A 20,001-nucleotide genomic window follows, 5' to 3' on the forward strand; every position below is an offset into this window, starting at 1 on the left:
AAAGGCAGAAAGCAGGATGATGATTCCTACCAGGAACTGGTTGAAATGGAAATGTACAATAAGCTGGTAGAATAAGTAAACAGATCAGAGAAGGCATTTCAGAGTGAAATGGATGAAATTAAGAAGCAACTGCACATGCAGGAGGAGGAAAATGAAAAATTAGTAAAGGATGTTAACAAGAAAGACACAACAATAGATGAACTGTCAGTTGAGGTGGGTTCACTTAGAAGGGAGATTAGTGAAATGGCAAGCACAGTTGTAAACCATGAGAGTATTATGGAAGAGTTAAAAAATGAGAGAGACAATAAGGCAGGCAAGCACTCTGACAGATCATAGCAGTGATATTGAGGAGAAGATAACCCAGGTGAATAAAGCGATGCAAAGCTACAAATATGATGTGGAAACCACATATGTTGAAATGGTGAAAGTAAAGAAAGACTTAGAAACAAGAGTCTAAGAGCATTAAAAAGGATGTGAAGAAAATAATCCAAAACAATCCAAAATTGGTCAAAGATTCAGCAGACTTTAACAAATCTATAGTAATCACTGGTATAGAGGAAGAAGAAGTAAAAAACAAGATTTTGAGAGACAAAAAGGAGATGACAAATGTAATGAGCATACTGAAGGAAGTGTCTGAGGAAATCTGTAGTAAAGACATAGAGGAACACAAAAGGCTAGGGAAATATGAGAGAAATAAGTCAAGGCCCCTGAAAGTAACCTTCCAGAGTGTAAACACCATGGAGGAGATACTAAAAAAATGCAAACAAACTTATGGAAAAAGAGGAATTCAAAATGTATGGATAAAAAGATGCTTAACTCAAGAGGAACTTTGATTACTAAAAGGGAAGTGGGAGGAGACAAAAATAAAGAACGAGGGAAGATCAGAGGAAGAGAAGAATACATTTTTTTACAAAGTAACTGGATTGCGGGTATAAAAGTGGTACATAAACAGGAGGGAATAAAAAGGAGGAAAGTAGTAGACCCAAGTCATGACAAGTATGTAAACAAGATGATTAAGTTGATGTAATCTAATGTAGATGGAATGGTATCTAAATTATTAGCGATTAATGACTACATCAGAGAAAAGGAACCACATATTACTTGCCGAACTGAAATAAAATTAACACCAAGGATATCAAACGATATCCTAAACCTAGAGGAATACACTATTTGGAGAAGAGACAGGAACTTAAAAAAGGGAGGAGGAATTAAAACCAAATTTTGGCGCCTGGTGGTTTAGTGGGTAATTATTGCACTCCAATCGGATTGAGCCAGTGAAGGTTTATATCCAAGGGGTGGTTGGGGTTGATTGCTCATGTAATGCCACTCAGGGATGAGTAAGGCTGGTCACTCTCATCTTAAATGTCGGGACCAACTGCCTAGCCCCGGGCTCCTACATTCCTCATGGGGCAATGTGGGATTGGATGATGGATGGATGGACAAAGAAAAATCTGCAAGTCAAAGAAACAGAACTAGATATATCCTCACATGTAGAACTGATTGAGTAGAAATTCATACATCTGAAGGGAAAGTAACTGTGGCAAATTTATACATGCCACCCAGATCACATACTTGGGAAAAAGGCAAATATGAAGACCTGGCAGAGAGTACAATTCAAAGTTTAAGAGCATTACTACATAGAACAGAGGAGAAATCTGAAAGAATTATACTAACTTGAGATTTCAAAACAAATATAAATTAGAATACTCTAGATATAAAAAGCCAGGAAAGCTGTTGGGACCAAAAGCTCCTGGACCTTGTGCAGGAGTTTTTCCTAATGCAACATGTAAAAGAAAGCACCAGAAAAAGAGGACCTGATGTACCATCATTACTAGATCTTATATTTACTAGGCAAGAAAATGATATTGACAATGTTATGTACCACCCTCCATTCGGCAAAAGCGACCATGCAGTATTAAATTGCAACGTTAGGATTGCATATGACATAGTTAACAGTAATGAAAGTTACAAAAATAGCCTTAACTACAAAAAGGGCAACTATCATGACCTAAAGAAATCCATCTATCTATTGCCAGATGCCATAATCCCGTAAGGGGTGGCCGCTTGACTTTGAGTTATTTGTTTTACGGGGAGGGTCACTAACCCTCCACCAACCCACTTGTTGACACGTAGGGAACACGAATGATTTGGTTATAAGGTTACCACCCAGCACTGTAAATGATTTCTTGGCTAACAGGAAACCATTTGGCTTGTCACTCAATGTAAAGCCACCTGTAAAGGAAAGAAAAGCAATAAGAAGAGACAGAAAAGATGGGAGAAATAGGAAGAGAGGAGGGCAGGCACTGAAAAAGCATGATAAAGGCTAAGGAAGAAGTAGGCAGCACTACATCAAAAGAGTGGATGATGGTTGCCACCACCTACCACTAAATACTTCTTAGAGCTTAGAGGACAAGATTTAAATGTTATATACAGAAAATTTTGTAAATGTTATGATATATGAGTCCAAAATTACAGCCCTCAGCATAAAGAAGCAAAAATGAAAATAAAAAAATGGTTTAATAAAGAATGTAAAAAAGAAAAAGAAAAAAGAGACTTCTTGTGGAATAGGTACAGAAGACACAAAAGTCTATCTATCTATCTATCTATTGCCAGATGCCTCAATCCCGTTCGGGGTGGCCACAAACAAATCGCCTCCACGTCGCCCTGTCCCCCGCCATTTCACTGCCCATAACAACTACAAACAGGCAAGAAACAAATAAACAAGAATAAGGAGAGAAGCCCAAAAACTGTTTGAGGAAGACATCATCAACAAAAGTAATGATCAACCAAAGATATTTTACAGCTATATCTGAAGCAAAACCAAAGCAAAAGATAAAACACACTCCATTATGGATGAAGGGATCCTCTATACACAAGAGAAAGATATCTGTGAAGCACTAAATAAGAATTTCCTATCAGTTTCTACAGAAAATAATTTTGAGAGGGAAGTATGAAACATGAATGCCCAAACATATTACTAGATATACTATCTACCTATCTATCTATTGAAAGACGCCTTAATCCCTTATATGGGATGGCCACAAACAAATTGCCTCCATGTCACCCTGTCCCCCACCATTTCACTGCCCTGCTCCCAATTCACACACCCCTCTCTAACATACCTCTCTACTCCATCCCTCCGTCTCATCCTTGGCCTTCATCTCCCTCTCTCCCCCTCCACCTTACTCACATACACTCTCCTTATCAGTCTCTCACTCTCCATCCTCTCCTCATGGCCAAACCACCTCAGTGTGTTTCTCCTAATGCTTCCTATCACATCCACATCCACACCACAACGCTCCTTCACATCCTTATTTGTCAGTCTGTCTCTCCATGTGACTCCACATGCTCCTCTCAAATCACTCATTTCCACTGCTCTCACTATTGACTTGTGTCCCTCCAACAATGTCCAAGCTTCACTTCTATACATCAGAGTTGGTATCACAATACTGTCATGTAATGACTTTTTCACTTCCATGTTCACTTCCCTGTTTCTTATCACTGCCTTCAAGGAACCAGCAACCTTCTTCCTTGTACCCTTTCAAGCACTTCACCCTCCAAACTTCTATCCTTACTCATCACACTACCCAAGTACTTAAACGTACTCACATTTTCCATTTCCTCACCATCAAACCTCACTGTACATTCACTGACTTCATCTCCCTCAAAGACCATCACTTTACTCTTCCCTACATTCACCTTTAAATTCAGTTTCTTACACACTCTCCCAAACTAATCCACCAAGCCTTGCAGCTCCTCTTTGTCTTCACTTAACAACACAGTATCATTTTCAGTACAAGGAATTTCCAACACTGCCCCCTCTCATTAGGGCCACTCAACCATCCTCTACCCTACCTTGTATCTCTTTTATAACCCCATCCATTTACAGATGGAACAACCATGAAGACATGACACATCCCTGTTTCAACCCAACCTTCAAATAGAAAAACTCACTCAGTTCACTATCCACACGCACTGCAGCCTTAGGACCATCATACATACTCTTCACAGCATTCAACAACTTCCCACCATCATACATACTCTTCACAGCATTCAACAACTTCCCATCTATTCCATTATATTCTTAATACTTTCCACAATCTTTGTCTATCCACCCTGTCATATGTTTTCTCCAAATCCATGAAAGCCGCATACAACTTCTTTCCCTTCTCTAGAAACTTTTCCACTAAAGATCTAAGAATGAATATCTGATCTACACAACCTCTTCCCTTCCTAAAGCCTCCCTGTTCTTCTCCAACTAATTCCTCTGTTATATCCCTAATTCTGTCAATACGTATCCAACCATACATTTTTCCTATTACACTAAGAAGACAAATGCCCCTATGATTACCATACACTTCTTTTTCCCCTTTTCCTTTGTGCAAGGGAATAAATATACCTGACTTCCAATTCTCTGGGACTCTACCTTCCTCCTAGGCCAATCTGTAAATCTTCCACATCCATTCTACTACTATCTCTCCCCCATGCTTCAGCATTTCACCTCACACTCCATCAATTCCTGGGGCATTCCCCAATTTAACTTTCTTCATTGCTTCCACAACTTCTATCTTCCTGATTTCTTCCTGTCTTCTCACATCTCTCCTTCTCCCAACCATTCCCCGGCCACTTATACTCGCATTACTTTCATTCTCTATGTTCAACAATTCATTAAAGTGTTCTCTCCATCTGCTCAATTTTTCTCCTTTCTCCACTAGTAACCTACCATTTTTATCTTTCACTCCCCTGCTAACTTCACTTCCACCCTGTCTTACTCTCTTCACCTCTTTCCAGAACATTTTCTTACAGTCCCTTCACTTTACACTCAAATTCCTTCCAAATTCCTCATCCACTCTCTCCTTACTCTCTCTGACTAATCTTTTCACCTCTTTCTTTCTACACATAACTCTCTCTTCCGCCTCTCAACTTCTTCCACGCCCCTATTTCTCATCCATTCATTGTATGCTTTCTTCTCTTGTGCCACAGCCTGTCTCACCTCTTCATTCCACCACGCTGTTCCTCGCACCTCCCTCCGTCTTCTCTTCATCCCACACACCACACCACATGATGCACATATTTCTTCTGTGAATATCCTGCACAAACCTTCCACGTCTCCCATCTTCTCCAATTCATGGAGAGACAGGCTGACAAATAAGGATATAAAGAAGCGCTGTGGTGTGGATGTGGATGTGATAGGACGCGTTAGGAGGAACACACTGAGGTGGTTTGGCCACGTGGAGAGGATGGAGGAAGAGAGACTGACGAGGAGAGTGTATGTGAGTGAGGTGAAGGGGGGAGAGGGAGGGGGTAGCCGAGGATGAGCTGGAGAGATGGAGTGGAGAGGTATCTGAGAGAGGGGTGTGTGAGCTGGAAGCAAGGCAGTGAAATGGTGGGGGACAGGGCGACGTGGAGGCAATTTGTTTGTGGCCACCCCGTATGGGATTGGGGTGTCTGGCAATAGATAGATAGAATTCTGCTGGTATTCTCTTTACACATGTATCACTGTGGACTTATGGGGCTGCAGCCCACTTCAAGAACAGGTATTCTATGGCAGCTCTAGCCTTTTACAAAGACCTCTACAATTGAACTGCTGAATGGAACTTTCAAGAAACTTATCATGGCAAGGACCCCCATGATGGGATTGGGGCTTTACAAAAATGGAATGTCTACAGGCGAATTTTGCAAGGTCGCTGTACAATAAGGTCTGCTGTAGAATATAATGAGGAGGCTGAACAAATGACAGATAAAACTGAACTAATGTATGTGTCTACTGAATATATAAACACTGAGAAGTCAAAATATGTAGAGATCTGAAAAAACTGTATGGCAGCAAAATCCATTCGGCAGTGCAGGTCAGTAAAACCTCTTGGCCACTATAAAGTAGCATTATATCATTTGACTGCAGACCAATCACCTTTCAAGCAGTGCTATCTTCAGGAGACTGGCTATGACCCACAATCTGACTCCAGTACTAGCAGTGATAGGGAAAGTACACCATCTCTTGCAGAAATGTCAGAGTCATTCATGTCCCAGCCTGAGTCACAGAGTACTACTGACATTGAGGCAACACAAAAACCATCCCCAGGTAACTATGTACTAGTTCATTACACTACCAAGAAGTTGTCAAAACATTATGTTGCAGTGGTAGAATCAGTTCCGGAGCCAGGGATGTTTGAAGTTGATTATTTAAGAAAGAGAGGCACTGACAGAATGGGTGATAGCCAGTTTCATTTTCCTGACAACCCGGATAGAGACGAGCTCTCAGAGGATATGGTTGTGCAGGTATTGCCAACTCCTCAAGTGTCAGGAATGACACACACATTCAAAGGGGTGAACTTTCCTTCCTCAATCAATTAGTCTAAAAGGATGAATTTTCCATCCTCAACGAGCAAGTACGGTAGTTGATCTTTAATTTTTATGTTGTTTATATCACTGGTGTGATATACAGGCAAGCTGATCAAGTAACTTTCACATCAATTACTGGCTGTAGGGTTATCTACATGTTATAAGGTAATTTATGTTCATAATATTCAAATTACATCGTCTGGTTAGTACTTGGATGGGTGACTGCCTGGGAACACCAGATGCTGTTGGCATCCCTACGTGTCAAGTGGGGTTGGTGGAGGATTAGTGCCCCTCCCTGTAAAACAATTAACTCTAAGCCCTTGGCCACCCCGTTTGGGATACATGGCGTCTGGCAATGAATGAATGATGAACATCGTTCATTTCCACTGCATCACCCCCAACCCTGCTTTGCAAGAATCATGTTTTGGTTAATTTATCGTGTGTTTCACATTAATACATGATTTACTGTACACTGTTTTGTGATACTTACAATTACTGTAACCTTCATAAGAGATGATTTTGTAATTATATGAAAAACAAAATTCGCACAAGTAACGTTTCTCACTTTTCCTGTAACGTGTCTCACGGTCACATTGTCCTTAACAGTAGCAAAATTCTTACGAGAAATAGAATTTTATGGTATGGTTATGATCCTCATACACTGACATATTACTGATATAAAGCACTTTTTGACTGAACCAGTAAAATCACATTTATTGAAAATACAGTACTCATGCAAACTAAAAGGTGGGGTAGCATCGCGGTAACATTTTCCAAGCCACTTTTAAAAATCTATATAAAATCAGAATAAAAACATATGAATAATCTGGTTATGGCATAATGCAGTGTGAGGTGTTGGTAGTATACCTTGCAAACGGCATTTATTTATATTGCCTACATAAGAATATACAAGTGAGAGTAGATCAGTAACTTGTCTCTGAATGTAACGTTTCTCATGATGGATTTTGTGTGTGTGTGTGTGTGTGTGTGTGTGTGTGTCCGACTCTGGGCAAAGGCTTCAGGGCCTATTTCTTGGGGGCAGTGACCTATTCCAGGGCCCAGTAGTCCTCCTACACCTTCACATGTCACCACTTCGGCGCTAACACTCACCATCCATATTGAATACGTGCTAGGGCTGTCTCATACAGGACTGGTGTATTGGTATTAGCAGGGGAATTTTTGCAACATGTCAGCGGGTCATCTGGTAGATCAGGAAAGTCTGCTTTTAGGAAATTCAAATCCTTAAACTGTTCCCTGCCCCAGCCGGGATTAGATCCTGGGTCCATTAGGACTGCAGGCCGCCTCTCTACCGATTCAGCCAACGCCTCCCCCCAGTTGCCTGATAATCCAGGTTATCTGGATATCAGACACCTGGGATTGTACTGTACTATAATCTGTTATTACAACTCAGCAATTATGGTGGAGAAAAGACAGTTTCAGTGCAGGCTGGTAGTACAACTCAGCAATCACAATGGGGAGGGGGCAATTTCAAGGCAGGTTGGAGTTAAATGCGTAGGAAACACATGCACTGCACACTCGACCTGTATACATGATTGTACAATGCTTACATTGCCACTCACAGGCTGTATTCTGCGTGAACTTTCACTCAATGTCACTTTTGGCAAAGATGACTTCTGGTGACTCAGGTGTCACATCTGATATCGAGAGTCCTGAGGTTCTGTGAGTTGGGCCTCAATCACCTCAATCTTTCCGGCAATGGAAAGTTTCCTCCGACTGGTTTTCCCAGAACAGGTGTGGAAGATTCCTCACCAGAAGCCATTCTTCATAACAGAAAACACTTGGAAAAGTTGAAAGGCATGAGATGTTAATGCGATAGTCTGAACACAACAGAAGACCCAGCTAGACTGAGGCTGATCATGTGTCATAAAGTGTGTTCACAAACTCTGGTCCCACCCAACCCTATCAGAGGTTGTCCCTAAATAGTCCAAATTGTCATTTACTCCCACCAGCAGATCTCCAACCTACACCAACTGGGTAGGAGAAACCACAACCTTGGCAATTGTACTGGGTCATCCCACACATTATTAGTGGTGTGCAAGACCAGTGCGATCCACCTCATTTATCGACCCTAGTTTGGAACAGCTGAAAAAAGTTTGCTGGGCTCAGAGCCAATCAACAAATAAAAATCAGGTAAGTCGGGATTCAATGACGTAAGGGTTTACTGTATATCTCATTCATTCCCCAGCCAAAACAAACCTCATAGTCAGGTCCACCCATCACAACCACTCTTCTGGCAGCTGCTGTCTCCTGTGCATTCTGTGCTGCCATTTGCTTTAGCTTCTCCTCCAGTCTCCGCCGACGCTCTGCCTCACGTTCCAGCCGTCGCCGGAAAGATTCTTCCCGCTGGTTCATCACCTCCACGCAATGACTCAAAGTTGTGAGAATCCCAGCAGTTGTGGCCTGAGGTGGATACAGGAGTTAAGTTTACATGACCTCAAAACTGTAATGCATTCAATGACAAATATAAGTAACTAAGATTCTATGACAGCTATACTAATTACCTGAAAAACTATCAATATATTTTAGTAATAAGAGTAGCAAAGCTAGTTGTTATATCCATCCATCCATCCATCATCCAATCCTACATTGCCCCATGAGGAGCGTAGGAGCCCGGGGCTAGGCAGTTGGTCCCGACATTTAAGATGAGAATGACCAGCCTCACTCATCCCTGAGTGGCATTACATGAGCAATCAACCCCAACCACCCCTTGGATATAAACCTTCACCAGATCAATCCAATTGGAGCACAACAATTACCCACTAAACCACCAGGCGCCAAAATTTGGTTATATGGTTATCACCCAGCGTAGTAAATGGTTTCCTGGTGTATGGGAAACCATTTGGCTTGTCACTCAGTGTAGAGTTACCGATAGGCAGAAGGGAGAGGAAAGAATGAAGGAAAGAAAGACAGAAGAGGGAGTGTAAAGTCACCTGTAGGCAGAAGGACAAGGAAAGAATTATGGAAAGACAGAAGAGGATAGAAGGAAAGAAGGATGGAGGAGAGGAAAGGGCAGACACCCGACAGCAGCACTACATTGAGTGAGTGGATGGTGAAAATCATGAAGTGTACTGACACCAAAAGGCAGAAAGCCTTTATAAAATGTCACATGACTAACATTTCAGCCACTTCACGTGGCACCAGACAAAATTAATGTTGTTAAGTCCAGACTCATGGGCCTACAGGATATGTGTACTTCAAGTATGCAATCATCTCCCACTGTGGAATTTTATCAGCATGTACCGTACCCTACTCTACTCACGTCAAGAGGTCTTCAAGATACTTTATTGATGCAGATAGTTACAACTGACTTGTGGCTTGTTTGGAAGAGCATGAGTTTGTGTTGTATCAACCATTATTCTTGATGATAAGTGCCCTATTGGAGTATGCCTTGCATTTTCCCAACATTAAGTAAGGTAGGCAGAAGGCATTTATTACTATGTGTGAATAAATGTTTGGTGGTAGGTGAGGGCACCCACCATCCACTCACTCAATGTACTGCTGCTCTCAGGTGTCAGCCCTTTCCTCTCTTCCTTCTTTCCTTCCTTCCTCTTCTGGTTTTATTTCCTTCATTCTTTCCTCTTCCTTCTGCCTGCAGGTGACTTTACACTCCCTCTTCTGTCTTTCTTTCCTTCATTATTTACTCTTCCTTCTGCCTATGGGTGACTCTAGACTGAGTGACAAGCTAAATGGTTTTCTTTATTCTAGGAAACCATTACTATGCTGGGTAGTAACCATATAACCAAATTATGGCATCTGGTGGTTTAGTGGGTAATTAAGGCGCTTCAGTCGGATTGAGCCTGTGCAGGTTTATATCCAAGGGGTGGTTGGTGTTTATTGCTCATGTAATGCCACTCAGGGATGAGTGAGGCTGGTCACTCTCATCTTAAATGTCAGGACCAACTTGCCCAGCCCTGGGCTCCTACACTCCTCATGGGGCAGCATAAGATTAGACAATGGATGGATGAATAAATCTTGAGTAGGCAACTTCAATTATTCTTCATCCATCCATCCACCATCCAATCCTACGTTGCCCCAATGAGAAGAGCAGGAGCCCTGGGCTAGGCAAGTTGGTCCTGACATTTAAGATGAGAGTGACCAATCTCACTTATCCTTTAGTGGCAATAGGTGAGCAATAAACCCCAACCATCCCTTCAATTATTCCTAACTTACAATGTTCTAATATATGATTTTCAGGCTGCTACTACCAGGTATTTTTCTGTTTGATGTTGCCATACTTTGATATACCCTCAATGGTCAAAGCTATTTCTATAAAGGACCTCACTTGTAAAAAGATTGATTCTTTCATTGGGCAATCAGTTTCTGAAGCAATAAATGATGCAATGTTTATGATCCCTGCCAGTGATGCTCTTTTAATCAGCTGAGATCTCTAGTTTAATGCCATCAGTGGTACCATGCCATGCATAAAACTTTTATTTTGCACAACTTCTGGACACCATCTACCTTTAATAACCTTATAATCTTATGTAGTTACCTAAGTCATTACAAGGCAAGTGGAATACAGTGTATTTCAACAAACTATGTGATGTACACAAAAAAGCAGGAACACTGTTATGTGTATGACAGTCATGATGTAACATAAAACAGCGCAGGAATTAAAGGAGTGCTTCCACCATCAGCTAGGAAAATTATTATCATATAAAATACTGCCTCCATACTTACTTATAATCTTCTTTACGTTAAGAGAAGCTCCTCAGACTGAAGGGACTTGAAGCTATCTATATTTACTTATCATCTGATTCTTTACTAACCTATCATGAACAAAAGATCCTGGGGCTTGGCAATTAAAGTGAGTGTAACCAGTAGCTTTTCCCCAACTGGTATTATGTGAGCAATAAACCCAGCTACCCTTGACTGTATACCATACAGGCCACATCTGGTTGGAGCAACCTACTAGACCACCAAGTGTCCATTTGGTTATATGCCACTACCCATCAAAGTCAGTTGTTACCTGGTCAAACAGTTTCTACTGTTACTCAATGCAGAGTAGCCTGAAGGTAGCACTAAGCCAAATGCGTGGATGCTGAGAACAGCAATCTCCATTAGACCTCTTCAGTACTTCTTTTTTTTTTTTTCATATACCATGAGTGTATTTTAATCAGCATAACAAGAGACCTCTTCAAAATGGTGAACAAAGTGCATACTGGTACCTCCTTCACCTACTCATACTCTACCTCCTACCTCCCTTCAAAGAAACAGGAAATTCCATAATCCCCTCACTGTGAGGAATCTATGCTACATTGAGTTTTACTAGCTGTCTGTAGCAACAACAAAATGTCATCACTCCAACCCTTATTACCACCCTAAGATGAGGTGCAGTAGGGGCATTACTACATTAATGAGATTAACAGGATCTGTCTCTTACCTTGCTACTATCCAAGGTTTTTCCTAAGCTAAACAAAATATCTGGCAGTAGTTAATTTTTACAAGAAATAATTATACAGAGGGGGGGTATAAAGTATTCTTCGTGGTAAAGCCAGTGACGTACAGAACTTCCTTCCTATTGTCATCACCTACTGGCTTCAGTTCCTTAACAGCGGAGGTAATAACATTACCAACAACATGAACACAGCAGGGTATGATACAATGCTGATGCCTCTTTATAACAATAAAAAAAATAAAATAAAATAAAATAAGAGTGCATGATTAAGAACATGATTTGTGATGAAATACACCTCTTATAAGGACCCTGCCTGGATGGATTCCACTTACAATGTGCAAGTAAGTTCAGTCAAAACTCGGTGAGGTGCTGCAAAAAACTTGCGCTGTAACATCTAGGCCACCATCATGACTTCTACCAATACGGGTCTGAAGCTAGGTCCTAGCATCCCTACAGAGGAGGAGGAAGTTACTGAGTTTTTAGTCGACAAGTTCCAGTCTATCAAGGTGAGATTTGTCCGACTGTTTTATTCCTTTAAGCCATTTTAATGCTACTGTCTAAAGTCTGCTTTACCTCTATACAGTAAGCTATAACTTGGGAAGCATCACTGCAGTTTAGATGGGGTCACAGAGAGTTTTTAATAGGCAAACTGGGGGTCTGGCTGGAGATCTAGTTATCACATGTTTATCCTAAAGGGCTGACCAGCCTGCTTAACACATTAAGCTTATCCTAATGAGCTGAAGGGCAAGTGTACATGGAGTCCGTGTGCACAGTCAGCCAAGTTGGCAATTTATTCACCCAAGCTGAGGGATCACTGTATGATGAACATTAGCATACGCACTCTGCGAGTCATAAAAAATTCTGACCATAATATGGGAGGAAGAAAAAGGAAGAAATAAAACATATAGGGGTGAGAATCTCAGGTAAAAGAAAGAAGAAAAGGGATAGTGGAGAGAGAAGACACTGAGACATAACTCTGACAGATTACCGGTGCAGGTAACATATTTAAATTGACCATCATCATCCAGACCTCCTTTCCTACCCTAGGGAAGGGTGAGGAGTAACAACATTCAAACAGCCAAAGCTGGCCCAATTCAATGGGCCATGCTTACGCACATTCATCATTCAAGCCCCCGGAATCCTGGCTCCATCAGATAGGCCAAAAAAATTTCATCACATTCTGTAGCTTCACACATACCTATCTGAAAGGGCCAATCCAAACACTGTCATGTTAAAAAGGGGTGCCAAATCCCTGGCCATGCACTTGTTTGCACAAAATTCATCCAGCCAACTTGATCTCTTTGCCTCACCAACTTCCATACCTCTCTTCCTCACACACTCATCCAACATATCCCTCCACCTTCTTTTTGGCCTACCTTTCCTCCTCCCTCCTTCAAATTCACTCAGATACACCTTTTTCACTACTCTGTTGTAATCTATTCTCTCCACATGACCATACCATCTCAATATGCTTTCTTCAATTCTGGTGTCCACAGACTTCCTCACTCCACATCTTTCAAGAATCACATTATTCCATATCCTATCTACTCTCTGTACCCCACATACATTCCTCAGCAGTCTCATCTCCACTGCTCTCACTCTTGACTTTTCATTTTCATGTCACACCATAGTCTAGCATCCATATGTTAAAGTTGGCACTAACACTCCTTCATGTAAGCCTCGTGCAGCTGCAACACTCAAGCCTCTGATTCTTATCAAGGCTTTCATAGCACCAGCTACTATTCTTCCTCGTGTCACTCTGCTTTCCACTTCTTTGCACATTTTCCTGTCGATTCTATCACCATACCAGGTATCTGAACACTCTCACCAATTCCAGTCTCTCTCCATTCACTGTAACATCACACTGGGAGTCTCCTTCTCTCTGAAAAACCATCACTTTAATCTTTTCTATATTAACTCTCAAGGCATGACACTCACAGAAATCTATAAAACTCTGCACTAGTCTACAAAGCTCTTGTTTGGTATCTGCAAATAGCACTGCAGCATCAGCATGCAATAAATTTGAGATGTTCCATCTATCGCCATTCATTACCAATGCCAACCCTCTCTCCATTACTCATGTTTTTACTTCTCTCATCACCCCATTCATATATATTGAACAACCAAGGGGACATCACATAAAACTGTCGCACAACCACACTGACTGTGAACCATTCACTCAGATGTCCATTTACTCTTACACATGCCTCGCTAGCATAAAAAAAAACTCTTGAGGGCACCTAGCAGCTTACCATCTACGCCGTACATGTGCAAAACTTAACACAATCCTTCTCTATCCACTTTGTTGTATGCTTTTCCAGATCCATAAATGCCATAAACACATTATGGTCCATTTCACAGGCCTTCTCCACTATCTGTCTCACTTCAAATATTTGATCCACACATCCTCTGCCACTCCTTAAACCACCCTGTTCATCACTCACTAGAACTTCTGATATCTCTCTTACTTTCTCTTATAATAATTCTTCCATATACCTTCCCTACAACACTCAATAGACTTGTGCTGCGATATTTCTTTCACTCACTTCGTTCACCTTTATTCTTGTATAGGGGTACAATCACTGCCTTTTTCCAATCTACTGGCACAGTTTCACTCATCCATCTTTCTTACATGTCTCCAACAAGAACTTCATTCTGCTCTCATCAATACACTTAATAATCCCTGCATACACCTCATCAACACCAGCTCTATCTATCTACCTATCTAATTAATGCCAGATGCCTTAATTTCGTCAGGGGTGGCTACAAACAAATCACCTCCATGTCGCCCTGTCCCCTGCCATTTCACTGCCCTGCTCCCAGCTCACACCTTCCTCTCTCATATACCTCTCCACTCCATCCCTCCATCTCACCCTTGGCCTTCCCCTCCCTCTCCCCCCCACCACCTCCCTCACATACACTCTCCTCGTCGATCTCTCACTCACCATCCTCTCCACATGGCCAAACCACCTCAATGTGTTTCTCCTAATGCTTCCTATCACATCCACATCCACACCACAATGCTCCTTCAGTTCCTCATTTGTCAGTCTCTCTCTCCATGTGACTCCACATGCTCCTCTCAAATAACGCATTTCCACTGCTCTCACTCTTGACTTGAGTCCCTTCAACATGATTCAAGCTTCACTTCCACATGTTAGAGTTGGTATCACAATACTATCATGTAGTAACTTTTTCACTTCCATGCTCACTTCCCTGTTTCTTATCAATGCTTTCAAGGAACCAGCAACCATTCTTCCTTGTTGTACCCTTTCAAGCATTTCACCCTCTAAACTTCCATCCTTATTTATCACACTACCCAAGTACTTAAACGCCAGCACCTGCTGCTATCCCATTTTTCAGTCGCTACACAGCGTACTTCACCTTTATGAGAGTCATGTTTCCTGGCACTGAATTCCGTCTGTGTACATCCCCATAACCAGTCATGTTAACAGCTGCTCTGCTCTCTCCATTCCCAATCATCAGACTTTCAATATTCTTTCCATCTGGTCCTTACATCATCCCCATGGGTTAACAATCTACCACTTACATCCTCCACACTTTCACATTTCTTTCCACTGTCACTTCTAAATTTCTGTACCTCTTTCCAGAATAACTTCCTACTTTCAGCATAACTTGCATTCATTTTTCTTCTAAGATCATCATTTTGCCTCCTCCTCTTTCTTCTTCACTACTTTCTTTATGTGCTTCTTGCTGTCAATAAACACGGAAGTCCCGGGTAACGTGCAATCGCTTAACGAGAATTTGCTAACACTAGGTTTTGGAATTGGCATCGTCGCCTATTTAACCCCTTAACCGCGGGGCGCCACTTTTGTGACGCTTGGGAGCAAGGGATCATAACGCGGGGCGACACTTTTGTGATTCTGTGTTATTTTGAATTAGCCTGGGCTTTGAAGAGGTGGCTTGTATCATCTATCAGTACTGCCAATGTCCAACACTAGTCAGCACTCCTAATCTCATCTGTACTCCCATCCATTGTTGACAATTTAGCCATTTCTCCCCGTTCTTGACTCCCCTCCCTACCTCCCCTCCATTACCCTATCCTCTCGCCTGCCCGACCGTGCTACGCTAAGTAAATCTTCCCTGGAATTTTTCACTGATTTCATCCATTGAAATAAGCCCTACGCCCTATTCTTATACCAAATAATATATACAAGAAAGAAATAAGGAAAGTGAGAGTGCTATACACCTAGAATTGGCTAATTATCACCTGACAACACCTCACGTGCACTCGTTCGCTAATTTTCGCTGTTTATTTCCCCTTGAAATATGCCGTATAATCTATTTTCATAATAAAAATATATATAAGAAAGGAAGGGAGAAGCCTAAGTGATATTTACATTCACCTGGAACTACCTATTTATTGCAGGCCACCACACTGTATTCTACGCTAAGTAAATCTTCCCTGGAATTTTCCACTGATTTCATCCATTGAAATAAGCCCTATGCCCTATTCTTATACCAAATAATATATACAAAAAAGAAATAAGGTAAGTGATAGTGCCATACACCTGGCATTGGCTAATTATCACCTGACAACACCTCACGTGCACTCGTTCGCTAATTTTCGCTGTTTATTTCCCCTTGAAATATGCCGCATAATCTATTTTCATAATAAATATACATATAAGGAGGGAAGGGAGAAGCCTAAGTGATATTTACATTCACCTGGAACTACCTAATTTATTATGTATTGTCTTGGTTTCCTGACAATCATTTCATTGATATATATTAGCAGGTCTCACAGGGCTGAAGTTGGTAGTATTGCACTCACCCTAGCCAAGCGGCAGGAGGCCACTACTATCAGTTCACTGTCATCTCTGAAAGTGGGAGTATGTCTGATTTGCTCCTGCTAACTTCCGCCGCTTTCTAGCCCCATGCAAAGGGCCCTGTGACCTTTACCCCCTACTAAACCTCATGTGGAAAGAGGTAAAGGGCTGACAATTGATAGAGAGTGACTATGATCTTTTTATTGAGTAAAACAGTGAAGTGGAATTGTAAATAATGTGTAAATAATGTGTAAACAGCAAGTGAACGCAATGAATATAAATATAAGTGAACAGTGGAAAATAGTTTTATAAGTTACTTCAAGTGACAGTGCATAACACAGTGTAAATAAAATAGAAATGTAAATAATGTAAATAAATTAGAGAACGTAAATAGAAATGTAAATGAGTGGTATTATAAGAATACAAGTATACAGTGCTCGTTAGAAGTATGGAGCGCCCTACGTCTTTCCTGAGAAACAAACCTTTCAACATTGAAAAAACATATAAATAATGCATTTTATTTACCTTTAGTGCTTCGTAGGGTAGCCTTTACTTTTCTTCACGGACCTGAGACGTCTTGGAAGTGAAAGGGCGAGGCTCCTGAGGTGCTGGAGCGGTATTTTGTCCCAGGAGTCACGAATGGCGGCTTCCAGCTTAGCCAGAGAGCTCACGTCCTTCCCTTGGAGACTCTTCTTTACGAGGTACCAGAGGTTTTCAATCGGGTTGAGGTCTGGGCTATTTCCTGGCCAGTCTGTCATGAATGATACCTCGCAGTCACGAAGCCAATTGGTGACCGATTTGGCCTTGTGAGCAGGTGCACCGTCCTGCTGAAACACTCGTGCACGTGTTAGCTCGAAGGAGTCTGGTAAATGATCACACAGAAGCTCCAGGTAAACATCCTGATTCACTCTGAGGTTCTTGGGAAGTACAACAAGCTTCCCCAAACCCTTCCCTGAGAAACAACCCCATACCATGAGTGAATCAGGATGTTTAACTGTGCTTTCTACATACTGTGGGTCAAGTGGGTCACTACCTTTGCGTGCTCCTCTGTTACAGGTAACACTAAACGTTGCCTCATCAGACCACAACACTGACAACCATTGCTCCTCACCCCAGTTTAGATATTTATTAGCAAAGGCAAGCCTACGAATTCTCTGGCTGCTAGAGAGAAGAGGCTTTTTCACAGGCCCGTGACTTGTGTAACCAAGCTCATGCACCCTACGAGACACTGTTCTCACTGACACATCACCAAACACTTCTGGGTTGCTCTCCTTAATTTTCCTTGCACTCACACGAGGATTAAACTCCACTGCACGTTTTAAAACATTAACAGACCTTGGGGAAGTTTTCCTAGGCCTACCAGACCTCGGTTTCTTTGTGGGAACTTCACCACTGTTTTCCTCCCGAAACCGCGCACACCAACGACGCACTGTCGATCGTGCCACACCAACCAATTCACTAATTTCCTTTGTCTGGTGGCCTGCCTCCTTTAGAGCAATGATCTGGGATATGATTTCACTCGATAGTTCACGGGTAGGTGCCATAACAAAGTTTTAAAGGCCAAAACACTGCGGGACACTCGGTAAAAAATGGCGCAATTTGAGAGGGACACTCGGCGGAGTTCCTCTCTCTCAGGCAGCCCGTGGGCGACTGAGGCGGGAACCAACCAGCGTGTCGGAAGGCCTCAGGCTACCGTGACGTCATGCTCGGAGCTCAAACTTGTGGCTCAATTCTTACCCCCAAAAATGGGTGATTCTTTTTGGGCCATAAGTATTGCGCGCCCGGCGGACAACGCTGAATACTTCTGACGAGTACTGTATATACTAGAAGTAATGAAAGTGAAAGTTTCACTCTAGCATGTATGAATACTATGAGTTATGGGAGTGAAGGTGAAAGTGACATTCACTCTCAATGCTAGTATAAAGGACGAGAAAGTGAATGCAACGTATTTTACTGAAAGAAATTGAATCCCTACAGTGACAATAAACTACTATTACTGACGGAAACTAATGGATAAAGACTGTAGATATATATATATGTTATATAGTAACAGAAATATAAACTGTGAGTGTTTTTATGAATAATAGACAACACTAGCGGCGAACGATCGGAAGTGGGATGGTCATACGCACTCGTAATTTTCACTGCTTTCACAGTTTTTTTTGGGGGGAGTATGGATTCCAAACTATTTGAGAATCATAGATTAGTGTTTCTAGTGTTAATATCAGGCTGTGGTAATCATATTACGAGTTGTTGGGAAGTGTAAAGTGGAGACTTCGTTACCCAACTTCAGAGGTCTCCACAAGTCCTACGGTACTCGACGAAGGCTCAACAAACACCCAAGGAAAGCTGAAGGTATGTGCCATAAGTATATGTGATTTTAATATTCTAGGACTAATAACTGATTTTTGGCAAATATTTTTAGAGAGTCTATCGGAGCGCGAATATGCCCGCGGGAGCCGCAAGTCAAAGCTAAACAAGCCCGTGGTTTAAGGGTTAACAGGCAGGTAAAAATCTGCACTTACAAGAATCGAGACAAGGGTCGTGTCGCAGCTGTCAGCCGTGTTTACCTCAGCAGCTGGGAAATGAGTCGCACGCTAGCTCTGTGAGCCTCTTCCCGCCTTATCTTCGTAAACATTCTTCCAGCCAAGCTTGCCCAGTGAAGGCCACTCTTGAAGCATGCTTTTTTTCTGTGCCCAGGATTACTGTATCACCATGTCTTCTAAACATTCCATTGTGACCCCCTAGTGCTCCTAGTGCTAAGCGTGCTTGGCTTTCTATCTCTGTTGCCTAGAAATTGGAGATAATTAGGAAGCACGATAGTGGTGTGTGCTTGGTGGAGCTTTGCTCTACCTACAAGCTCTTGTCCTCGACCGCCTGCACCATCCTGATGAACAAGTAGAAACTGACTGATATGGCCGCTTCATCCCGTGTGCCTCTGAGTACTACCCAGACCCGCGACCGTGACTATGTGATGGAGAAAATGGAGAGGCTGTTGCCAGTCTGGGTGGAGGACCAGACCCAGGCCTGCATGCCTCTCTCCAAGGCCCTTATTCAAGCCAAAGGACTGAAAGTGTGGGAAAGATGCAAGAAAGAGTATGACATGAGTGTTGTGGGTAGTGCAGGTGGCGTGAGTGCGTGTGATGTGATGTGTGATGGTGGCGCGTCAAGTGCTGACCCCAGTGGTGGTGCTAACTGGGGGTAGTGGTGGTGCAGGTCCCAGCCAGGTCCGCAGCAAGCCCTTGCCTGCTAGTGACACCTTCACGGCCAGTGATGGATGGTTTGCATGTTTTAAGAGGTGTGCAAACCTCCATAATATCAGCATTCAAGGCGAGGCAGTGAATGCTGAAACGGACGCAGCCAAGGCATTCCCTGAGCGGCTGAGGAAGATCATCGAAGAGGGCAGCTACAACGCGAGGAAAGTCTTTAACCTGGACGAGACTGGCCTCTTCT

At 42.3% G+C, this 20,001-nt stretch overlaps 1 protein-coding gene across 1 annotated transcript in view; it reads right to left on the minus strand.

Moving 5' to 3' along the window:
* Positions 1-20,001, minus strand: part of cert (ceramide transfer protein) — a 118,492-nt gene that overhangs the window by 37,902 nt on the left and 60,589 nt on the right. The window contains exon 7 of the mRNA XM_080272198.1: positions 8,560-8,763. Coding sequence (XP_080128324.1) covers positions 8,560-8,763 — 204 coding nt within the window. The remainder of the gene's footprint in view (positions 1-8,559; positions 8,764-20,001) is intronic.

The sequence above is a fragment of the Coenobita brevimanus genome, chromosome 50 (assembly GCF_032717465.1).
Source record: "Coenobita brevimanus isolate Jiangsu-jjx chromosome 50, ASM3271746v2, whole genome shotgun sequence".
NCBI lineage: Eukaryota > Metazoa > Arthropoda > Malacostraca > Decapoda > Coenobitidae > Coenobita > Coenobita brevimanus.